At 44.4% G+C, this 20,675-nt stretch overlaps 1 protein-coding gene across 1 annotated transcript in view; it reads right to left on the bottom strand.

Moving 5' to 3' along the window:
* Nucleotides 1–257: 257 nt before the first annotated feature.
* The window catches only part of PFKFB3 (6-phosphofructo-2-kinase/fructose-2,6-biphosphatase 3), a 36,307-nt gene continuing 15,889 nt past the window's right edge, over nt 258–20,675 (bottom strand). The window contains exons 5-15 of the mRNA XM_015827787.2: nt 20,349–20,423; nt 19,814–19,870; nt 18,924–19,048; nt 18,135–18,342; nt 17,056–17,202; nt 15,919–16,023; nt 14,883–15,012; nt 13,328–13,390; nt 12,257–12,321; nt 9,491–9,667; nt 258–487 (exon numbers count right to left, since the gene is read on the bottom strand). Of these exons, the coding sequence (XP_015683273.2) occupies nt 458–487; nt 9,491–9,667; nt 12,257–12,321; nt 13,328–13,390; nt 14,883–15,012; nt 15,919–16,023; nt 17,056–17,202; nt 18,135–18,342; nt 18,924–19,048; nt 19,814–19,870; nt 20,349–20,423 (1,182 nt within the window). The 3' untranslated portion in view covers nt 258–457. The remainder of the gene's footprint in view (nt 488–9,490; nt 9,668–12,256; nt 12,322–13,327; nt 13,391–14,882; nt 15,013–15,918; nt 16,024–17,055; nt 17,203–18,134; nt 18,343–18,923; nt 19,049–19,813; nt 19,871–20,348; nt 20,424–20,675) is intronic.

Consider the following 20,675-nt stretch of genomic DNA (forward strand, 5'->3'; position numbering starts at 1 on the left):
CAGTGATCTTCTGCAAGGCAAGCTCGTTGCTTAAGAAAAAAAAACAGAATAACAAGAGACCTAGGACGTATGGTGCGTACAGATGCACTCTGGTGCTTGCTGGAGTCTACCAAAGTGGAGATGAAAAATAATAATAAAAAATAAACCAGCTTTAAAATCAGGTTCAGATTCACAGTTTATATGCTGATGAAATAAGTCTCTTTCTTTTCCTTTATTTTTTTTCCCCTCCATCCATCTCTTTCTCTCTCTCTCTTTCTTTTTCTCTGGTGGTTCCTCCTTCCACAACTCCATTTTCTTACGTCCCAAGAAGGCAAGATATAAACCCAGCGATGGAGATCATCAACAAATCAACTGGAGCTGAACAGAGATGTGGAGCAAGACTGCAAGTTTCGGAGATGAATGATGCCAGGGCGCTTGGCTGTCCACCCGCGGTTCCCGCCGTAGCGCCGAAAGAGTGTCAAGGTTGCGTGTGTGGAGTGTTCAGGTTCTGGCGACAAAGGAAGAAAAAAGAGAGAAGGTTAACATGAGCCGGTGGCTTTGTGTCTGGAGAAAGGGGAGGAGAAGCAGCACAACTAGAACAACATGCAGAAGACACAAGGACAGTCGCGGTAAGAGTTCTAGAGACGGGGGAAAAACTGGAGGTGAAACAAAGTCAGGAGACAAAAATGGTTAGATATGCATGCAAGGTGCCTGTTCTCTCTTTTTTTTTTTTAATTAAAAATTTTATAAAATTTTACAATATAAATCCCCCCCTTCCCCTTCCCACCCTTCCACCCCCCTCCCTTCCCAGTGCCAATCACAGGGTTAACAATAACATAATCATACTCTACTTAACATTAATCAACTATTAAAATAACATATCTGTAACCTCCTTTAACTCTCTTTTAAACAGTACATTTATTAAAAATGATAATAATAACAACACTTTAATAATTAAAAATAATACTAAATAAAATATTCTAACCTTTAAACAACCATAATATTCCAAAATTTACTCAAAAATCAAATGATATTTTTAGTCCCATATTTACACTCAATATAATCTATCCATCTTCTCCAAACCAAAATATATCTTTCTTGTGAGTGATCCTTCACATAAGCGGAAATCTTGGCCATTTCTGCTAAATTCGAGACTTTAAATGACCATTCTTCTATAGTAGGTAAACATTCCGTTTTCCAATACTGAGCTATTAGTAGTCTTGCAGCAGTTATAAAGTTCAACATCAATTCCATTTCTTTCGCATCCAAATCTTCCATAATACCCAACAAAAATATCTGCGGCTTAAACTTTATCTTTTTCTTAAAAATATTTTGAGTATTCCACCATATCTTAATCCAAAATGCTTTAACTTCTCTACATGTCCACCAAATATGAAAATAAGATGCATCTAAATTGCCACATCTCCAACACTTAGGTTGTAGATTAGGGTACATACAAGACAGTTTTTGAGGATCCAGATGCCACCTATAAAACATTTTATAAAAATTCTCCCTTAAATTTTGAGCTTGGGTAAATTTTACATTTCTAACCCAAATTGTCTCCCATGTGTCCAATGAAATTGGTTCTTGTATATTTTGTGCCCATTTTATCATACAATCCTTGCCTGTTCTCTTTACAAGGGTTAGGTCAGGGGTAGGCAACCTTGGCTCTTTTATGACTCGTGGACTTCAACTCCCAGAATTCCTGAGCCAGCCATGCTGAAGGGAAAGGGAGAGGTTTCCAAGCTGAGCCATGTTGGCTCAGGAATTCTGGGAGTTGAAGTCCACGAGTCATAAAAGAGCCAAGGTTGCCTACCTCTGGGTTAGGTCTTTCGTGTCTCCTGGACCAATTTCTAAAAAAACTGTCAAGTCCATCTTCAGACAATTGATTGTATTCTGGTGTTTCCTGGCTACTAACGTAAAACTGATGATGTTACCTAGCTTGGTAATGAAACGTCTGCAAGAAAACCGCCTGGGGGTGAGAGAGCACCAAGGATCCCACAGTTCAAAACCCTGAGCTACAAAATATTCTATTCCTATATAGGTACTAACATAAATCTGGTATCTTAAAGGAGCTTTGGAGAGGCCCTGGTGCTCGCCGGGAGAACTACATGTTACTTTTAAAGATGGGATCTGCGGGCTGTGTGGATGGGCCCCGCCTTGCGTTTTACAATCCATGTCAAAGGTATATCCCTAAGGGTGTTTTTTTTGTAGGACATATCAAATGTCTATAAAAACAACAACAACGAATTAAGCAATACAGATAAAGCTTATTTTCTTAAAGGAAGTCCTGTAGCACGGGGTCCCCAACCCCCAGTCAGTGGACCAGTACCGGTCCGTGGCATGCCGGCAACCGGTCCGCACAAACAAGCAAAGCCCCATCCGTGGGATGCAGGCAGCACACAAAACCACACACCCTCCGGTCCGTGGAAAAACCTCTCTCCAAGGAACCGGTCCCTGGTGCCCAAAAAATTGGGGACCTCTGCTGTAGCACTTCACATTGCAAATGCAATGTAATGATTCTGACTGCTCATTTCGGCAAACCGATCTGCACAGAAAGTTTTGATCCCGGCAGTGGTAACGTGACATAATCACACCTCCACCCTCACCCTCGTTTTCCAGAACGGAACTGAAATTCAAAGCACCGATCTGTTCTACTATCTTAGGAGCCGTAGTGGCGCAGTGGTTAGAATGCGGTATTGCAGGCAAACTCTGCCCACAGCCTGGAGCTCAATCCCAACCGGCTTAAGGTTGACTCGGCCTTCCATCCTTCCGAGGTCGGTAAAATGAGGACCCAGATTGTTGGGGTAACAGGCTGACTTTGTAAACTACTTAGAGAGGGCTGTAAAGGCACTGTGAAGCGGTATATAAGTCTAAGGGCTATTGCTAAGTCGGAAGGAAGGAAGGAAGGAAGGAAGGAAGGAAGGAAGGAAGGAAGGAAGGGAGGGAGGGAGGGAGGGAGGGAGGGCTAGTGGTGCAGTGGTTAGAATGCAGTATTGCAGGCAAACTCTGCCCACACCCTGGAGTTCAATCCTGACCAGCTCAAGGTTGACTCAGCCTTCCATCCTTCCAAGGTCAGTCAAAGGAGGACCCAGATGGTTGAGGGACAACGGGCTGACTTTGTAATCTGCTTAGAGAGGGCTGTGAAGCGGTATATAAGTCTAAGCGCTATTGCTATTATTTTGCTACATCAACAGATTAGGGACCTGTAATTTGGTCATATCCTTCGACTTAACTTTTTGGAAGTGGGAAGACTAAGCAGAATTGGACCCGGTTAGGATTGGTTGGGGGGGCAATAAAATATTCTACGAGCGTAGCTAGTCTGAGAAATCGGGGGGGGGGGGACCCTGAGGAAAAGGCAGAAATGTAGAAATTGCTTGCCATGGTTTAAGTGTGCAATCATCGGGAACTGAGATTGACTCAAAAGCATCTTTGCAGAATACCTGAGAACGGGCAAACACATCTGGGTAGCTTCAGACCAACCTGCACACCACACTGGAAGTGAGCAACTCATGATCCAGACGCTGGTAGACAGGACACACAAAGTAGTATGCCCCAGGCTGCTTGACAACCCTTGCACAACACCATTAAAGAAACGGATTTTTTTAGAAGATTATCTCCTTTGCCTTGCTAATCATCAATTAAACCCCTTGGGGCGGGGGCAGGGGGGGGGTCAGGAGCAAAAAATGAAAGAGAAGCACGCCAAACATTTGGCGGCTGAAATATCCCAGTCCTAACAAGCTTCTTGCTCCCGAAAAGGGATGTTTTGAGATTAGGAGATTTCAACCTTGATACGTTCTGCATACAGTCTTGGCTTGTCCTCAAAGAAGCCAATGTTGAAGCCTAAAGGAATTTAGAGAGCCAGTTTGGTCTAGTGCTGGCTTAGAAACCAGGAGACGGTGAGTTCTAGTTTGGCTGTAGGCATGAAAGCTGCCTGGGTGACTTTGGGCCAATCACCAGGAGATGGTGAGTTCTAGTCCTGCCTTAGCCATGAAACTCAGTTAGGTGATTTTGGTCCAATCACTAGGATACTGTGAGTTCTAGTTCTGCCTGGGCATGCAAGCCAACTGGGTGACTTTGGGCCAATCATCAGGAGATGGTGAGTTCTAGTCCCGCTTTAGACACGAAAACTGGCTGGGCGACTTTGGGCCAATCCGTCCCAGCCCAATCCACCTCACAGGGTTGTTGTTATGGGGAAAATAAGAGGGAGGAAGGATATTTGGCATGTTCACTGCCTCGGGTTATCTATAAAAAATTTATAAAGGCAGGATATAAGTAAATAAAATAAAAATGCTGAAACCCCATAAGCCTTCTGCATAGAGTACCTGATTAAAAAAAAAAATACCAATGTATTTCTAAAATATCCAAATACTTTGAATAGTTCCAAAACAACAAGAAGAAAGAAATTTCAGGAAAAGGGAGCCATGAACTTTTCAGAAGGCCTGTCACTTTTATAAAAGCAATTGAAACCCAAAGGAATATTTATTTCTACCTCTCTTTCCCATAAGAGGAGAGAAGAGAGGGGAGAGGAGAGGAGAGGAGGGGGGAAGAGGAGAGAGGAGGGAAGAGGAGAGGGAAGGACAGGAGGTCAGGGAGAGGAAAGGAGAAAGAGGAGGGAAGAGGAGAGGAGAGGGAAGGAGAGGAGGAGGAGGAGAAGAGGGAAGGTCAGGAGATCAGGGAGAGGAGAGGAAAGGAAGGAAAGGGAGGGAGGGAAGGAGAGAGAGGAGAGGAGAGGAGGGGGAGAAGAGAGAGGAGGGAAGAGGAGAGGACAGGAGGTCAGGGAGAGGAGAGGAGGGGAGAGGGGAGGAGAGAGAGGAGGGGAGAGAGGAGAGGGAAGGAGAGGAGGAGGAGAAGAGGGAAGGACAGTGGGTCAGGGAGAGGAGGGGAAGGGAAGGGAGGGAAGGAGAGAGAGGAGGGGAGGAGATGAGAGGAGAGGGAAGGAGAGGAGGAGAAGAGGGAAGGACAAGAGGTCAGGAAGAGGAAAGGAAAGGAGAAAGAGGAGGGGAGAGGAGAGGGAAGGAGAGGAGGAGGAGAAGAGGGAAGGTCAGGAGGTCAGGGAGAGGAGAGGAAAGGAAGGGAGGGAAGGAGAGAGAGGAGAGGAGGGGGAGAAGAGGAGAGAGGAGGGAAGAGGAGAGAAGAGGGAAGAGGAGAAGAGGGAAGGACAGGAGGTCAGGGAGAGGAGAGGAGGGGAGAGGAGAGAGGAGAGAGGAAAGGGAAGGAGAGGAGGAGAAGGGGGAAGGACAGTGGGTCAGGGAGAGGAGAGGAAGGGAAGGGAGGGAAGGAGAGAGAGGAGGGGAGGAGAGAGGAGAGGAGAGGGAAGGAGAGGAGGAGAAGAGGGAAGGACAAGAGGTCAGGGAGAGAAGGGAGAGAGAGGAGGGGAGGGGAGGGGGAGGAGGAGGAGGAGAGAAAGGACAGAAACCCCAAATGTCTGCAACACCTGTTATTCCAATGCAAAGAAGTGAGGCTAGTCCAAATGCCACACACAACACAGCAAACACCTTTTTGGAAAAAACGAGTGAAGCTGAAAGACCCGCATCCATACTTCAGTCCAAGGAGAATAAAGAAGGGGGGGGGAAATGAACAAGATGGTCATCTGTCATGGGTGAGAGGGAAAGGCTTGACCCAGCACTGGCTCAAAATAGGGATGGGGGTGCTTCATCAGCACCCCAAAATTAATTTGGCTTCCATTTCTACCTTGAAGCCAAGTCTTCTCTGTTGCCCTTTTGCCCTCACTTTGCTATCCCAGGAAAAGATGCTGGCAGAATTTATTCCTAAGAAAATTTATTTTCTTAACTTCCCATGCTCCCTTATAGGAATACAGGCAGTCCTCCAGTTAACGACCACAGCTGAGCCCAACATTTCTGTTGCTAAGCAAGACAGTTAAGTGAGTTTATCTATCTATCTATCTATCTATCTATCTATCTATCTATCTATCTATCTATCTATCTATCTATCTATCTATCTATCTATCTCAATCTATCTACCTATATTTATCTCTATATCTATCCATCCATCCATCCACCTATATTTATCATCCATCCATCCATCCATCCATCCATCCATCCATCCATCCATCCATCCATCCATCCATCCATCCATCCATCCATCCATCCTGTCTGTCTGTCTGTCTACCTATATTTATCTATATCTATATCTAATCTATATCTAATCTATATCTATATCTATATCTATCTATCTATCTATATCAATCTCTCTCTCTCTCTCTCTCTCTCTCTCTCTCTCCATCCATCCATCCATCCATCCATCCATCCATCCATCCATCCATCCATCCATCCATCCTAGTGTTATTCTCTCAGTCTATGAAAATTCCCAATGATTAATGACAGAAGTGCAACAGCCAGATGGAAAATTAAAAGCTCAGCACAGCTTCTTAGCAGCAAAATCAAAAGTCACCTTATCGGCCAGATGGACGGCATATAAATTTAATAAATAAATAAGAAACAAAGACACAGCCAGCCAGGCAGGCAGCAAAGAAACAGGTTAAACCAACATCACCAACACTAAAAAAAAAAAAAAAAATTACTTACAGGCAAGCTTTCCCCAGTAATGGCTGTAAAGAGACAAAAGAAAAAAGAGAAAAAAGAAATAAAGTAAAGGGAAAGAAATCAGTGAGGGTGCATGAATGCTTAACAATCAGAAAATGGCAGCTCGGAGATGGAAAGCAATGGGGTAGAAGGAGACAAATCAAGTGACATGAAGCATCAACCTCCGTGCATGGAAAAAAAGTATCAAAATAAAAGAAAAACCAATAACTGGAAGTCTTTTCAAACAAGGGTTGCTAACGGAGAGCAGAGCATTTCTCAACTTCGGCCATTTTAAGAGGGGCGGACTTCAACTCCCAGAATTCTCCAGCCAGCATGGCTGGCTGGAGAATTCTGGGAGTTGAAGTCCGCCCCTCTTAAAATGGCCGAATTTCAAAACACTGCAGTTTAGAATGAAGGCAGGACGCTTGCACTGATCTGTATCTGGCAGAAACAGAGAAATTCTTCTGACCTTTCCCATTTTAAAAGAAAGAAAGAAAGAAAGAAAGAAAGAAAGAAAGAAAGAAAGAAAGAAAGAAAGAAAGAAAGAAAGAAAGAAAGAGAAAGAAAATGGGTCAAGTCAGGGCAATCTCATTCCTTTGGCCCTCCAAAACAGGCCTGGAGATTACAAGCCTTCAGACAAAACATTTGTAGACTTTCTCCAGGTTGAGGGTCACGGAGCCGGCAAGTAGCCAAATGCAAAAGTGTTCGGTTTTTTTGGATTTGTTTCATTGTACGAAACACAGAATGTCATGTTTTTGATGGAGGAGCCATCACTGGTCTGGGTCTCTCAAGAGTCAAACCCCCCCCCAAAATAAATACGACAAGCAACTGATCTCAGGAGGGGTCGTTTTATGCAGACGTTTCATTACCCAACTAGATAACATCATTGGTGCTAGAAGGAAGCCTCCCTCCCTACTAACACTGATGATGTTACCTAGCTGGGTCATGAAACGTCTACAAGAAAAGCACCAAGCTCAGAGAGCGCTAAGGACACCTTCATTTCAACCCTCAGCTACAAATATTCTCTTTTATTGGGAGAGGCTTTCCCTGTATACTTCTCTGTAAACATAAAGCAAACCCTTCTAACACTGATGATGTTACCTAGCTGGGTCATGAAACGTCTGCAAGAAAAGCACCAAGCTCAGAGAGCGCTAAGGACACCTTCATTTCAACCCTACAAATATTCTCTTTTATTGGGAGTGGCTTTCCCTGTATACTTCTCTGTAAACATAAATCAAACCTCACTCCCTTCTGATGATGTTACCTAGCTGGATCATGAAACGTCTAAAAGAAAAGCATCAAGCTCAGAGAGTGCTAAGGACACCTTCATTTCAAATATTCTCTTTTATTGGGAGTGGCTTTCCCTGTATATTTCTCTGTAAACACAAATCAAACCCCATTCCTTTCTAACACTGATGAAGTTACCTAGCTGGGTCATGAAACGTCTGCAAGAAAACCACCAAGCTCCGAGAGCGCTAAGGACACCTTCATTTCAACCCTACAAATATTCTCTTTTATTGGGAGTGGCTTTCCCTGTATACTTCTATGTAAAGAGAAAGCAAACCCCATTCCTTTCTAACACTGATGATGTTACCTAGTTGGGTCATGAAATGTCTGCAAGAAAACCACCAAGCTCAGAGAGCATCAAGGATCCCACAGTTCTTCTCCTCTTTCTCTTTCCTTCCTCCCTCCTTTCTTTTCTTTCTTTTCCTCCTCTTCACTCCCCTCTAACACGTCTGCAAGGATCCTTCATTTCAACCCTGAGCTAGAAATATTTTCCTCAGTCGGTAACTGATCTGATGCCACTGAAATCCTTTGCTCCTAATCAGAGCCTATTAGAGTCTTTTAAGAATAGTTAGTGGAGATCATAATCAACTTAAAAGTGTGGACTGATAAAAGGCAAAAATACAACCCAAACCAAACCAACATTCTTCAATGAATGTTCAACAAAGCCTTCAAGGAAAGAATGCCCCTCTGGATTATAGTCAGTTCTCGACTTCCATTTGTTTAGTGACCGTTCCAAATTACATCAGTGCTGGAAAAAAAATAACGTACGACCGGTCCTTGCACTTACTGCCACAACTGTAGGAGCATCCCCAGCATCATGGGAGCAAAATTTAGGTGCTTAATAACTAGCACATAATTTAGGTGCTTAATAACTAGCACATAATTATGACAAAGGCATATGACAAATAACTAGCACATAATTATGACAAATTATCCCAGGATCATGTGATCCTTATTTAGGACTTTCCTAGCTGCTTTCTGAAAGCAAAATCAACGTGGGAAGCCAGCTTTGCGAAAGGATCACACAATTCGTTTTAACAATCGCAGCGGTCCGCTTAACGACTGGGGCAAAAAGCCGCAAAGCTGGGCATAATTCATGTGGCCAACCACCTTGCTTGGCCATAGAAATTTTGGTCGCCGTTGGGACTGTTAAATTGAGGATTATCTATATCTGGTAGTCTTGATTTCCGTGGCAACTCAAGGGCTTGTCCAACCAAGATTACGCTACTCACACTCTCACAGGCTTGTGTAAGTTAGTTAGGTTAGCTAGCCAAAAAAACATTTAATCCTCCAATGATAGATATCAAGAGAAGGTCAGGGAGAGAAAGAGTCCCGGGCGGTCGAGTCCATTCAAACAAAATTAAGCAAGACCAAGCACAGCCTCCTAAGACAGGGGTCCCCAACCCCCGGGCCACAGACCGGCACCGGGCTGCAGCATCCTAGAAAATGGTCCGTGCCAAAACAAGCAAAGCCCCATCCGCGCGGGATGCAGGCAGTACACGAAACCACGCCCCCTCCAGTCCGCGGAAAACCCTCTCTCCACGGAACCGGTCCCTGATGCCCAAAAGGTTGGGGACCACTGTCCTAAGAGGTCAAACAACAGGACGGTTAAGCATGCTGCAAGTTACGACACACCATCACCACAAAAAACACACCAACAAAAAGAAAAGAGAACCAACTTGTCCGGGAAGCTGGACCGGGCCGTCAGGAGAGAGACAGGTGTGAATTGGCAAGGCAGCCGAAGCAGCGGCATGATCCTCAAACCTGTTCATGCGTGGTTTTTTGACGGGCTCTGGACTGGCCAGAGGGACGAAGCTATTGCGTCTCATGAGCGCATTAGGTCCCTTCTTTGCATCCTAGATTGGAGCGAGAGAAAGATAAAGAAAAATAACAATAAAGCAAAGGAAGACGAAAGCTACGAAGAAAACAAAAAAAAAAGAGCATTTTTTTTATAAAAAAAAACACGGGGTCATTGGTTCGCCGTAACACAAAAGCAAAAGCAAGGAGAGCGGATTTCCCCCCCCCCCTCTGAGGGTTGGACTGGATGACCTTTGAGGTGCTTTCCAAGCCTGACATTCTACAGTTCTAGGAAACAGGGTTTTAGAAGCCGAAGAAGAACCGGTTCTTCTAGTTCAGTGTTTCTCAACCTTGACAATTTTAAGGCATGTGGACTTCAACTCCCAGAATTCCACAGCCAGCAATGCTGGCTGTGGAATTCTGGGAGTTGAAGTCCACATGCCTTAAAATTGTCAAGGTTGAGAAACACTGTTCTAGTTTTTGCAGGCAGACGAAGAGGATGGAAAGATTTGGGAAATTGGAAACTCAGCAATGAGGCCTGAGGTCATTGTTAGATCCAGAGAGGGGGTCCCCCCCCCCAAAAAAGGAGGTGAAGTCAGACCAAAGAGGTAGGCGGAGCCAGACTGAAATCAATTAAACTTGACCATCTTTTCCCTACAAAATGTGGGTCGGAAACCAGCAGCTGTGAAACAATGCTTAGCTTCAACAGTGAGAGAAGCTGTATATAAATGTAAAAAATAAATTATAAAATACAAAATAAATAGCTGATGACATTGACCGTTGAGAATCGTCTGCTTTCACTGAAGACAAGGTACCTAGACAGGAAGTGAAGCCACAGAAGATCAAATCTGACCCTTGTCTTATCTTGACCAGTACTTCTAAAGTATTGCATAATATCCAGTTCCTTTTAGGCAAAACCCAGTTTAAAGCTTGCCTTTCCGCTCAAAATTCCTACATTGGTAGCCGTTGACTATAGATCATGTTAAAGGTGCACAGCCCGCCTTTGAGTACGGAAAGAAGCCTTTGAGTAAATCAATTCTTATTCCTTATTTACTGGCCACAGTGATGAGCAACAGGGTTGTAAAATAAGATTGCCAGTCCTGCAGTTGGAAAGGCCAACAACATACGCATAAAATCCACAAGCAAGAAACAAATCGGATCTGGACTATGGTTTGCTGAGGAATTTTGGAAGTTGAAGTCCATAGCTCTTAAAGTTGCCACCTTTTTTTAAGTACACAATGCCTAATGTACGACAACCCCCAGGGATTTCCTATTTAGGGGGGGGGAAGAAAATATATTTGGCAAAGACAGGGAAGCAGATATTGATGGCAGGAGAATCTGAAATCACAATAGATGTCAAGGAGGTAGAAAACCCGGGTTGGTGGTTACACAACGAAAGCTAAACTGTCGCTATGGAATGCAGTCTGGATTCCCAGAAGTGAGGGGCTGCATCCCAAAGGGGCAACGGACAACTTGGTCCAGATAGCTTGTGTGTGAGAAAGAGGGCAAAGACAGCTCCTCCTCAATAGTTCCCAGAGGATAAGCTATATGATGGTGTTAGCATGCTTTAGTTCAGGAGTAGGCAACCTTTGGCTCTTTTATGACTCGTGGACTTCAACTCCCAGAATTCCTGAGCCAGCCATGGGAGAGGTTTCCATGCTTAGCCATGCTGGCTCAGGAATTCTGGGAGTTGAAGTCCACGAGTCATAAAAGAGCCAAGGTTGCCTACCCCTGCTTTAGTTGGACTCCGTCTATGGGTGAGGAGCAATAAAGAAATTGCCTGGAAAAAAATATCACGATGTGTCTCTTTTGATTTTAGGAGCCTGACACCTGTCAAGCTACTTTTCTATGGGGCGGGTTCTTCCCTGCCAAAGGGGGAGCATTCAGTCATGCGGGCCCCACATAGGCCATTGGAATCGCCAATGTAGAAGACTGACCTCCTTACTGAGCACTAGGGCCTTATATATGGGAATTACTTTGAACAGTCAACAATGGAGGCTAAAACATATAAGGAACAGTTGCTGGAATTGGAGATTAATGTTTAATGAAGAGAAGGATGAGGGGGGACATGATAGCAGCCTTCCAATATCTCAGGGGCTGCCCCAAAGAAGAGGGAGTCAAGCTATTCTCCAAAGCACCTGAAGGCAGGACAAGAAGCAACGGGTGGAAACTGATCAAGGAGAGAAGCAACCTAGAACTAAGGAGAAACTTCCTGACAGTTAAACAATTAACCGGTGGAACGACCTGCCTCCAGAAGCAGTGAATGCTCCAACACTGGAAGTCTTTAAGAAGAGACTGGACAGCCATTTGTCCGAAATGGTATAGGGTTTCCTGCTTGAGCAGGGGGTTGGACTAGATGACCTCCAAGGTCCCTTCCAACTTTATTATTATTATTATTATTATTATTATTATTATTATTATTATTATTATTATTATTATTATTATTATTATTATTATTATTTGATTTTTACCCCCTATTTTTTAGTATTGGGGTAATTGCTATCCCACTGTCCCAAGCCAGGGGTTAGCATTGGGCAAGAAAATGGATACGATGCTGAACTTTTTGGGGGAATAGGAGCTTGTGCTAGGAGCGCATAAGTTGTGTGTGTGTGGGGGGGAGAGAATGGCCCTTTAGCAAACCCGCTCACCTCTGGTCTGTCCCGGTGAGTATTCACAGCTTCAACGTTCAGATAGATGGACTCCACTCGACAACCTTAGAGAGAGGAAAAAAGGATATGGCGGGATGAGGAATACGTTAGCCCTTCAGCTGCACTGTTTAATCAGATTACGAGATCAAAACAGACCTAAGTACTTGGAGCAGGAGGTGTTAAATGTAACTCAAATCAAATCAGCCGGGCGATTAATTTTTAAAAGCAACGGTGAGCTAGCAGGGGGTCAAACCGTCCCTAGGAAAAGCCTTTTGTCCTTCGGGAACGCCAGAGAGAAAAGCAAGGCTATTCAAATTAAGTCAAAAGTATAATAACAGCAACCGTTAATTTCTTTCATTGGGGAACAGCCCCAAGAATTTCATTTATGCACTGCTCTGGGATAACAGCAGTGGCGATTTTGCCCAAAACCAAAGGGATAATAAACAAATAGGGAGTGAGACAAAGGGCAATTTTCCTGGGCTAAACCGTCTGTTCTGATGGCAAATAAAGTTAAGATAGGGTTATGGGGCGTTGATCGGGGTTTATACAATCAGTGCTAAATGGATCCTTCTGCATTCTGTGGACTATCTTAACAAACTGAGCTGAACTGACTTCCATCTTATCTTAACGCCCAGATAAGAGTCAAAGATGGGGAAGGGTAGTAACAAGCCTCCATTTTCTTGCTAAAAAACTATGTTGTTGATTCTGCCTTTGTAGCTTGGGAGCGACTGCTGCAGCGGACTGTAAGTGTGAAAAATAGCAATAGTACTTAGATTTAAATACAGCTTCACAGGGCTTTACAGCTCTCTCTAAGCAGTTTACAGAGTCAGCCTATTGACCCCCAACAATTTGGGTTCTCATTTTACCGACCTCGGAAGGATGGAAGGCTGAGTCAACCTGGGTCATAAGTCGCTTTTTTCAGTGCCTTTGTAACTTGAAATGGACACCAAATGAATGGCTGTAATTCGAGGATGACCTGTCACCACACCAACTGTCTCGCTTGCCTGATTTTAGCCAAGCCGAGCGTGTTGTGTGAACATACCTGGTCTCTTACGAAATATATTTACTCACCGTAAGCTACAGGACTCAGTTTCAGGACTGTGTGGAGAGGACATTTCAGATAAGGCATTTCTTCTGAAAGGGAAGAAAAAAAAAGGATTAAAAATGATGGACTGAATTAATGTTATTCAGCGCCACAATGGGTACCCACCCTGCCTTTATACTCCCCTTTAATCCAGTACAGGGGTCTTCAAACGTGGCCCTTTTATGACTTGTGAACTTCAACTCCCAGAATTCCTCAGCCAGGAATTCTGGGCTGAGGAATTCTGGGAGTTGAAGTCCACAAGTCATAAAAGGGCCACGTTTGGAGACCCCTGTCTTAAATCTAACAAACAAAATGGAGGCTGGCTGAGGAATTCTGGGAGTTGAAGTCCACAAGTCATAAAAGGGCCACGTTTGAAGACCCCTGTCTTAAATCTAACAAACAAAATGGAGGCTGGCTGAGGAATTCTGGGAGTTGAAGTCCACAAGTCATAAAAGGGCCAAGTTTGAAGACCCCTGGCTTAAATCTAACAAACAAAATGGAGGCTGGCTGAGGAATTCTGGGAGTTGAAGTCCACAAGTCATAAAAGGGCCAAGTTTGAAGTCCCCTGATCCAGTACTTTTCAAATTTCAACTCCCAGAATTCAAAATGGTGGCTGGGGAATTCTGGGAGTTGAAGTGGCCCTGTTTGAAAAAAAAACACAAAAACCCTGCTTGAAATCCCAAAGGTGCTTTTTCCAAAAGACAAACTGGACGTTCTTGGTTTGTTTTTCCTTTGAAAACATTTCGCTTCTCGTGCCACAAGCTTCTTCAGTTCCAGACACTGCTTGAAAAGTTCTCCCCTGCTTGGGGATGGTGGTGTCAGTTCCCACCCACTTTTGGCCACCACACTATAAAAAAGATCTTGAGACTCTAGGAAAAAGTGCAGAGAAGAGCAACAAAGATGATCAGGGGACTGGAGGCTAAAACCTATGAAGAACGGTTACAGGAACTGGACAGGGCTAGTCTAGTGAAGAGAAGAACCAGGGGAGACATGATAGCAGTCTTCCAATATTTGAGAGAGGAGGGAATCAACCTATTTTTCAAAGCACCTGAAAGCCAGACAAGGAATAACCGATGGAAACTGATCAAGGAGAGATTCAACCTAGAAATAAGGAGAAATTTTCTGACAGTGACAACAATCAACCGATGGAACAGAAGTTGCCTTCAGAAGACGTGGGAGCTTCATCGCTGGAAGCTTTCAAGAAGAGACTGTCAGAAATGGTGTAGGGCAGGGGCAGGCAACCTCGGCTCTTTTATGACTCGTGGACTTCAACTCCCAGAATTCCTGAGCCAGCCATGCTGAGGGGAAAGGGAGAGGTTTCCAAGCTGAGCCATGCTGGCTCAGGAATTCTGGGAGTTGAAGTCCACGAGTCATAAAAGAGCCAAGGTTGCTTACCCCTGGTGTAGGGTCTCCTGCTTGGGCGGGGGAGTGGGTTGGACTAGATGACCTACAAGGTCCCTTCCAACTCTTTATTCTCATTCTAACCCTAAATTCTTTTCTTTCATTCCTGCGTCAGAGAAGCTGCAGAGAGCAGAGACCCACCTGCGCTTTTGTCGAGGAAGTAAGCCAAAAGGCATCTCATCACGGCTTGATGACAAATCACAACAACGTTTTCCTGTCTTTCAAGCTCCATGATCACCGGTTCCAGCCTCTGCACCAGATCTTGATAGGACTGGGGGGGGGGGGGAGGACAAAGAGAAGGTAAGAAACAGATTTTGTCTTTCAGAAGAAATAAAGGAGCCGCAGAGCCAGACATGAGCGGGGATCACCAAACTTGGCAACTTTTTAAGACTTGCGGACTTCAACTCCCAGAATTCCTCCACCAGCATCAACACCCACAATTCTAAATAGGTGCCCTGGTGATTCAGATTAACTGGCTGGCTGGCTGAGGAATTCTGGGAGTTGAAGTCCACAAGTCTTAAAGTTGCCACGTTTGGAGACCCCTGATTAAAGAAAGCAAAAACTATGCAGATTTCAGTGCCAAAAATAGACAATCTTGGATCCTGTACGAGGAATTTCTTGGCCTCCTTTAGTACAGGTTGTCCTCGATTGTTTTTCACCCTTGCGACCGTCACATGATCAAAATTCAGACACTTGGCAACTGACTTGTATTTATGACAGTTGCAGTGTCACGTGATTCCCTTTTAAGATCTTCTGACAAGCAAAGTCAATGGGGGGAAGCCAGATTCACTTAACAACAGTGTTACTAATTTAACAACTGGGGCAAGAAAGGTGGTAAAATGGGGCAAATGTCTCACTTAACAACAGAAGGTTTGGGGGTCCATTGTGGTCGTAAGTCAAGGACAATTTGTATGAGAGGATCAGTTTTAAGTGACTTGTTTTTACTGCAGGTGTAACTTAGAACAGCTGCTTAATGAACGGTTGTAAGTGAAGGATTACCTGTACATAGCTATGCGCAATTAGTTTAATAATTCCAATATTGGCCAAAGAGTCACATGGGACTAGGGGGGGGAAACATAAGACCCCCAATTTCAGACTCTAGGAGGTTAGCGCTAGCACACTGCTTGGGCATCCCACCCGATGGTTAAAAACACACTTGGTGTACCAAAACACACACCTCTCCAGATGGATAGCGGTAATAATATTTGTCCTGATCGCGTAGAGCAAATTCTTCAGGATACTTTTCCTTGATTTCATCGTAAGTCATGTCTTCGCAGACACCCTACAAGAACAAAGAGATGGAGGAGGAGGAGGAGGAGGAGGAGGAGGAGAAATTCACTTTATAGCCCGCTCTCCAACTTCTGTCAATCTGTGCACCAGACTGCACTCAGCCCGCCATAACTCAAAGACTTTCAACATCTGCTGTGTTTTCTGTATAGAAGGTTTCCCCAAACTTGGTAACTTTTAAGACTTGTGAACTTCAACATGGCTGGCTGGGGAATCCTGGGAGTTGTAGTCTACAAGTCTTATAGTTGCCAAGGTTGAACACCCTTATCCTAGACCAGGGGTAGGCAACCTCGGTTCTTTTATGACTCGTGGACTTCAACTCCCAGAATTCCTGAGCCAGCATGGCTCAGCTTGGAAACCTCTCCCTTTCCCCTCAGCATGGCTGGCTCAGGAATTCTGGGAGTTGAAGTCCACCAGTCATAAAAAAGCCAAGGTTGCCTACCCCTGGCCTAGAGGTGTCTCTGCCAGTTGGTACAAAACCTGTTTCCCTAGCTGGACAACTTCCAGATCTGTGGCCTTCAACTCCTAGAATTCTACACAAACAGCCTGGTTATTCAGATTACCTGGCTGGCTGGCTGGCTGAGGAATTCTGGGAGTTGAAGTCCACAAGTCTTAAAGTCGCCAGGTTTGGAGATTCCTGCTATGTAGAAACAAGTTCCAAACTCTCTTGCGTTCTTTTTTTTCCGTTCCAGCTTTAGGTAAGAACTTCTTGTCCTCTCTCTCCAACAGGCTGGCCTCGTGCCCTTACGTTTCTGCACCTGCCCATCTTGTGCTTACACAACTGTGTGGGAACTAATTCTCACACTCTCACAACTGACAGGAAAATAAAGGGCCCTTTCTTCCAAAATAAAAGAAGGGTGATCATCCAATTCTTCTCAACCCTTCCTAGGAGAGCCAGGACTTTGCAGAGTCAGAGAGATGTGTGTGTTTGTGTGTGTGTGTGTGTGTAAAGATGACAGCTTTTCCCACCAAAACCCTCTGGTTTATTCTGCAATCGAAGGAAAAAAAAAAAGGGGGGGGTTCTTACAGCATCAATTTCATTCAAAGCTTTCCACTGCTCGTAGGGCAGATCAAGAGCTTCTGCTGTTTGGATTGTCCTCTTTAGATGGCTGGTCCAAACTTTGAGATCATTTAGGTTTTGCTCCTTGACAAAATTATTCAGCTCGCTGGCAAACTGGAAAAGAAAGGAAATACGGAAAATTATGATTCAGCTCCTGTGGTTTGGGCTAACAGTTTGTCAGGACCAAAGAAAAATGTATTTGGTCAGGCCCAGACAGGAAAATTTGAAAAAAATAATAATAAATCCTGGAAATGACTTCGATATTGTTGCCAAGAAATCTGCCAAGAGGAGTCCTGAAAGTCAACAGAAAAGCTGAGCTATTCGATCTTCCTTCACCAGATTGAGAAAGACGGAACTCCTTTTAAGAACGTCTTCTAGAATCTAGACAACCACAAAGTTCTCCAGAAGCTTCAAGACTTCCCCCACGGAGTCTGAAGAGTTCCTCTGTCTTCCAAATGTTGTTTAATGGAGGAACAAACTAAAGTGAAGTTTGTCTTTTTGCATCAGGGAGATTTCTCAAGAAATACTTTAGAAATTGGTTAGCCTTGGTCAGGGGTAGGCAACCTTGGCTCTTTTATGACTGATGGACTTCAACGCCCAGAATTCCTGAGCCAGCATGGCTCAGCATGGAAACCTCTCCCTTTCCCCTCAGCATGGCTGGCTCAGGAATTCTGGGCGTTGAAGTCCACCAGTCATAAAGCGGCCTAGGCCTAGACCAGGGATAGGCAATCTTGGCTCTTTTATGACTCTGTAGACTTCAACTCCCAGAATTCCTGAGCCAGCATGGCTCAGCTTGGAAACCTCTCCCTTTCCCCTCAGCATGGCTGGCTCAGGAATTCTGGGAGTTGAAGTCCACGAGTCATAAAAGAGCCAAGGTTGCCTACCCCTGGCCTTGGTGATCACCACAAGCACTGTAAGATGTTTTCAGAGGAAGTTCATTGGCTTTTGTGAAGGTCACCCCTTCTTCTCTGTGAAGGCAATTCTGGCTTACGTTCCTACTAGCCCACTCCCATCTCCATTTACTCAGGAGTAAATCCCACCCGTACCTTCTTGCCTCTGGTGGAGAGCCCCGAGTCGCCCCCGATCTTCCCTTTGAGGTTGAATTCGCTCTCGCCGTGCCGGCACAAGTAGATGGTCCGGGGCTGCACGTGGATGTTCATCAAGTAGTAGACAATCCGACTTTGGATGTGGTCCTGGACTCTGTTCACCAGGTATCTTCGACCAACATCAATCACTTTGATGAGCGACAACTCTCTAGGGACAAAAATAGCAAAGGATGACCAACAGGGGAATGCTTCAACACTGGAGGTTTTTAAGAAGAGACTGGACAACCATTTGTCTGAAATGGTATAGGGTTTCCTGCCTGAGCAGGGGGTTGGACTAGATGACCTCCAAGGTCCCTTCCAACTCTGTTTATTCTATTCTATTCTATTCCCTATTCTTTCCTATTCTATTCTATTTCCTATTCTATTCTATTTCCTATTCTATTCTATTTCCTATTCTATTCTATTCTATTCTATTCTATTCTATCCTATCCTATCCTATCCTATCCTATCCTATCCTATCCTATCCTATCCTATTCTATTCTATTCTATTCTATTCTATTCTTTCCTGTTCTTTCCTGTTCTGTTCTGTTCTATTCTATTCTGTTCTGTTCTGTCCTCTCCTGTTCTATTCTATCCTATTCTATTCCTCGCACATCTTGCAGTGAGGAACACATTCATGCTAGCGTCCAGCTAGTTTTAGTTGTCTGAAGGCAAATCTAGACCCAGCTTTAGCTGTCTGAAGGCAAATCTAGACCCAGTAGTAGTTATCTCAGTGGGGTTTTTTTTCACCTGTCATATCCATCTGGATCAAGAGGCTGGTAACTGGACTGATAGCAGCTGATTCTCTTCATGAAATCTTCCATGGCGTCTGTTGAGTTGCAGTCCTTATAATCTGGGCTGGACAGCTTGACTTCCTAAAATAGGAAATGTTAGAAAGGTAAAGATAATGATAACAAGCCCATCCTTACATCAAGCCTATTCTAGCCATGTTAACAAGAGATGTTTCTCAACCTTGGCAACTCGTTAAGATGTGTGGACTTCAACTCCCAGAATTCCCCAGCCAGATTCTGGGAGTTGGCTCACACATCTTAAGAGTTGACAAAGTTGACAAACGCTGTTAACAGAATAATGTCCACCGTGTTCAAAATCTGCCTTGTGGCTTCAGTACTACTACAGGTAGTCCTCAACTTACGACCACAACTGAGCCCCAAATACCCGTTGCTAACCGAGACAGTTAAGTGAGTTTTCCCCCATTTTACAACCTTACTTATTGCAGTTGTGAAATAAGTCACACGGTTGTTAAATGAACTTGGCTTCCCCATTGACTCTGTCTGTCAGAAGGTCGCAAAAGGGGATCACGTGATCCCGGGACACTGTAACCGTCATAAAGATGAGTCAGTTGCCAAGGGTCTCAATTTCGATCATGTGACCACGGGGACGGTCAACGGTCATGTGAAAAATGGCCCTAAGTCACATTTTTCACTGTTGTTAGTAAATGAACTGCAGTAAGTTGAGGACTACGTTGTCGAGAATGGAGACATTTCAGAACATACAAGAGGGATGTTCTCTCCCTCAACTATGATCCCTTCCCAGGAGTTATTATTCTTCAGCTCATATTTAAAAGAATTTTCTGAAAGATAAGAGAGACTTGAGAGATAGGAAACCGTCTTCATATTTACCATGATGTTGCTAGCAACCACAGTGGGATCATTGCAGACGGATTCGATGAAGAACACCTGAATGAAGCAGAAGATATTAGAATTAAGGGATCTTGGGAGTCCTAGTGGACAATCACTTAAATAGGAGCCAGCCGTGTGCTGCAGCTGCCAAAAAAGCCAACACAGTGCTGGGCTGCATTAACAGAGGGATAGAGTTGAGATCGCGTGAAGTGTTAATACCCCTTTACAAGACCTTGGTAAGGCCACACTTGGAATACTGCATCCAGTTTTGGTCACCACGGTGTAAAAAAGATATTGAGACTCCAGAACGGGGTCTTCAAACTTGGCCCTTTTATGACTTGTGGACTTCAACTCCCAGAATTCCTCAGCCAGCGTGTCTGGCAGAGGAATTCTGGGAGTTGAAGTCCACAAGTCATAAAAGGGCCAGGTTTGAAGACCCCTGCTCTAGAAAGAGTCCTGAGGGAGGGAAGCTGTACAAATAGCAGTAGGCCAAGCCTTAAATTCCTTCACCTTGTGGTTCAAGAATGTCACTCACTTTGTATCCGTTTTCTTTGGCAAAATGCAGGACCATGGATCTTCGCTCGCGAGTTGTGTTGGTGGCGTCAAAAACCTGGGGGGGGGGGAAAGAAAAATTAAAAAAGAGACATTAGATGGCTTGTTGGTTTTCAGCAAAAGGAGATCAACTTTTCCAGGATCCCAACCTTCTTCAAATCAGAGGAGCAGAACCAACCTGCAACTGTGCAACGGGATGGGCCCAGTTCCTTGGCAGTTGCTTTCCATAACTGAAAACAATTCCTCCATCATGGATATGGGATGGGTGGAATAATTAGGGTTTTAAAAAAAACACCTGGGATACATCTTT

This window comes from Protobothrops mucrosquamatus, unplaced genomic scaffold (genome assembly GCF_001527695.2).
Source record: "Protobothrops mucrosquamatus isolate PMUCROS unplaced genomic scaffold, P.Mucros_1.0 scaffold3950, whole genome shotgun sequence".
Lineage (NCBI taxonomy): Eukaryota > Metazoa > Chordata > Lepidosauria > Squamata > Viperidae > Protobothrops > Protobothrops mucrosquamatus.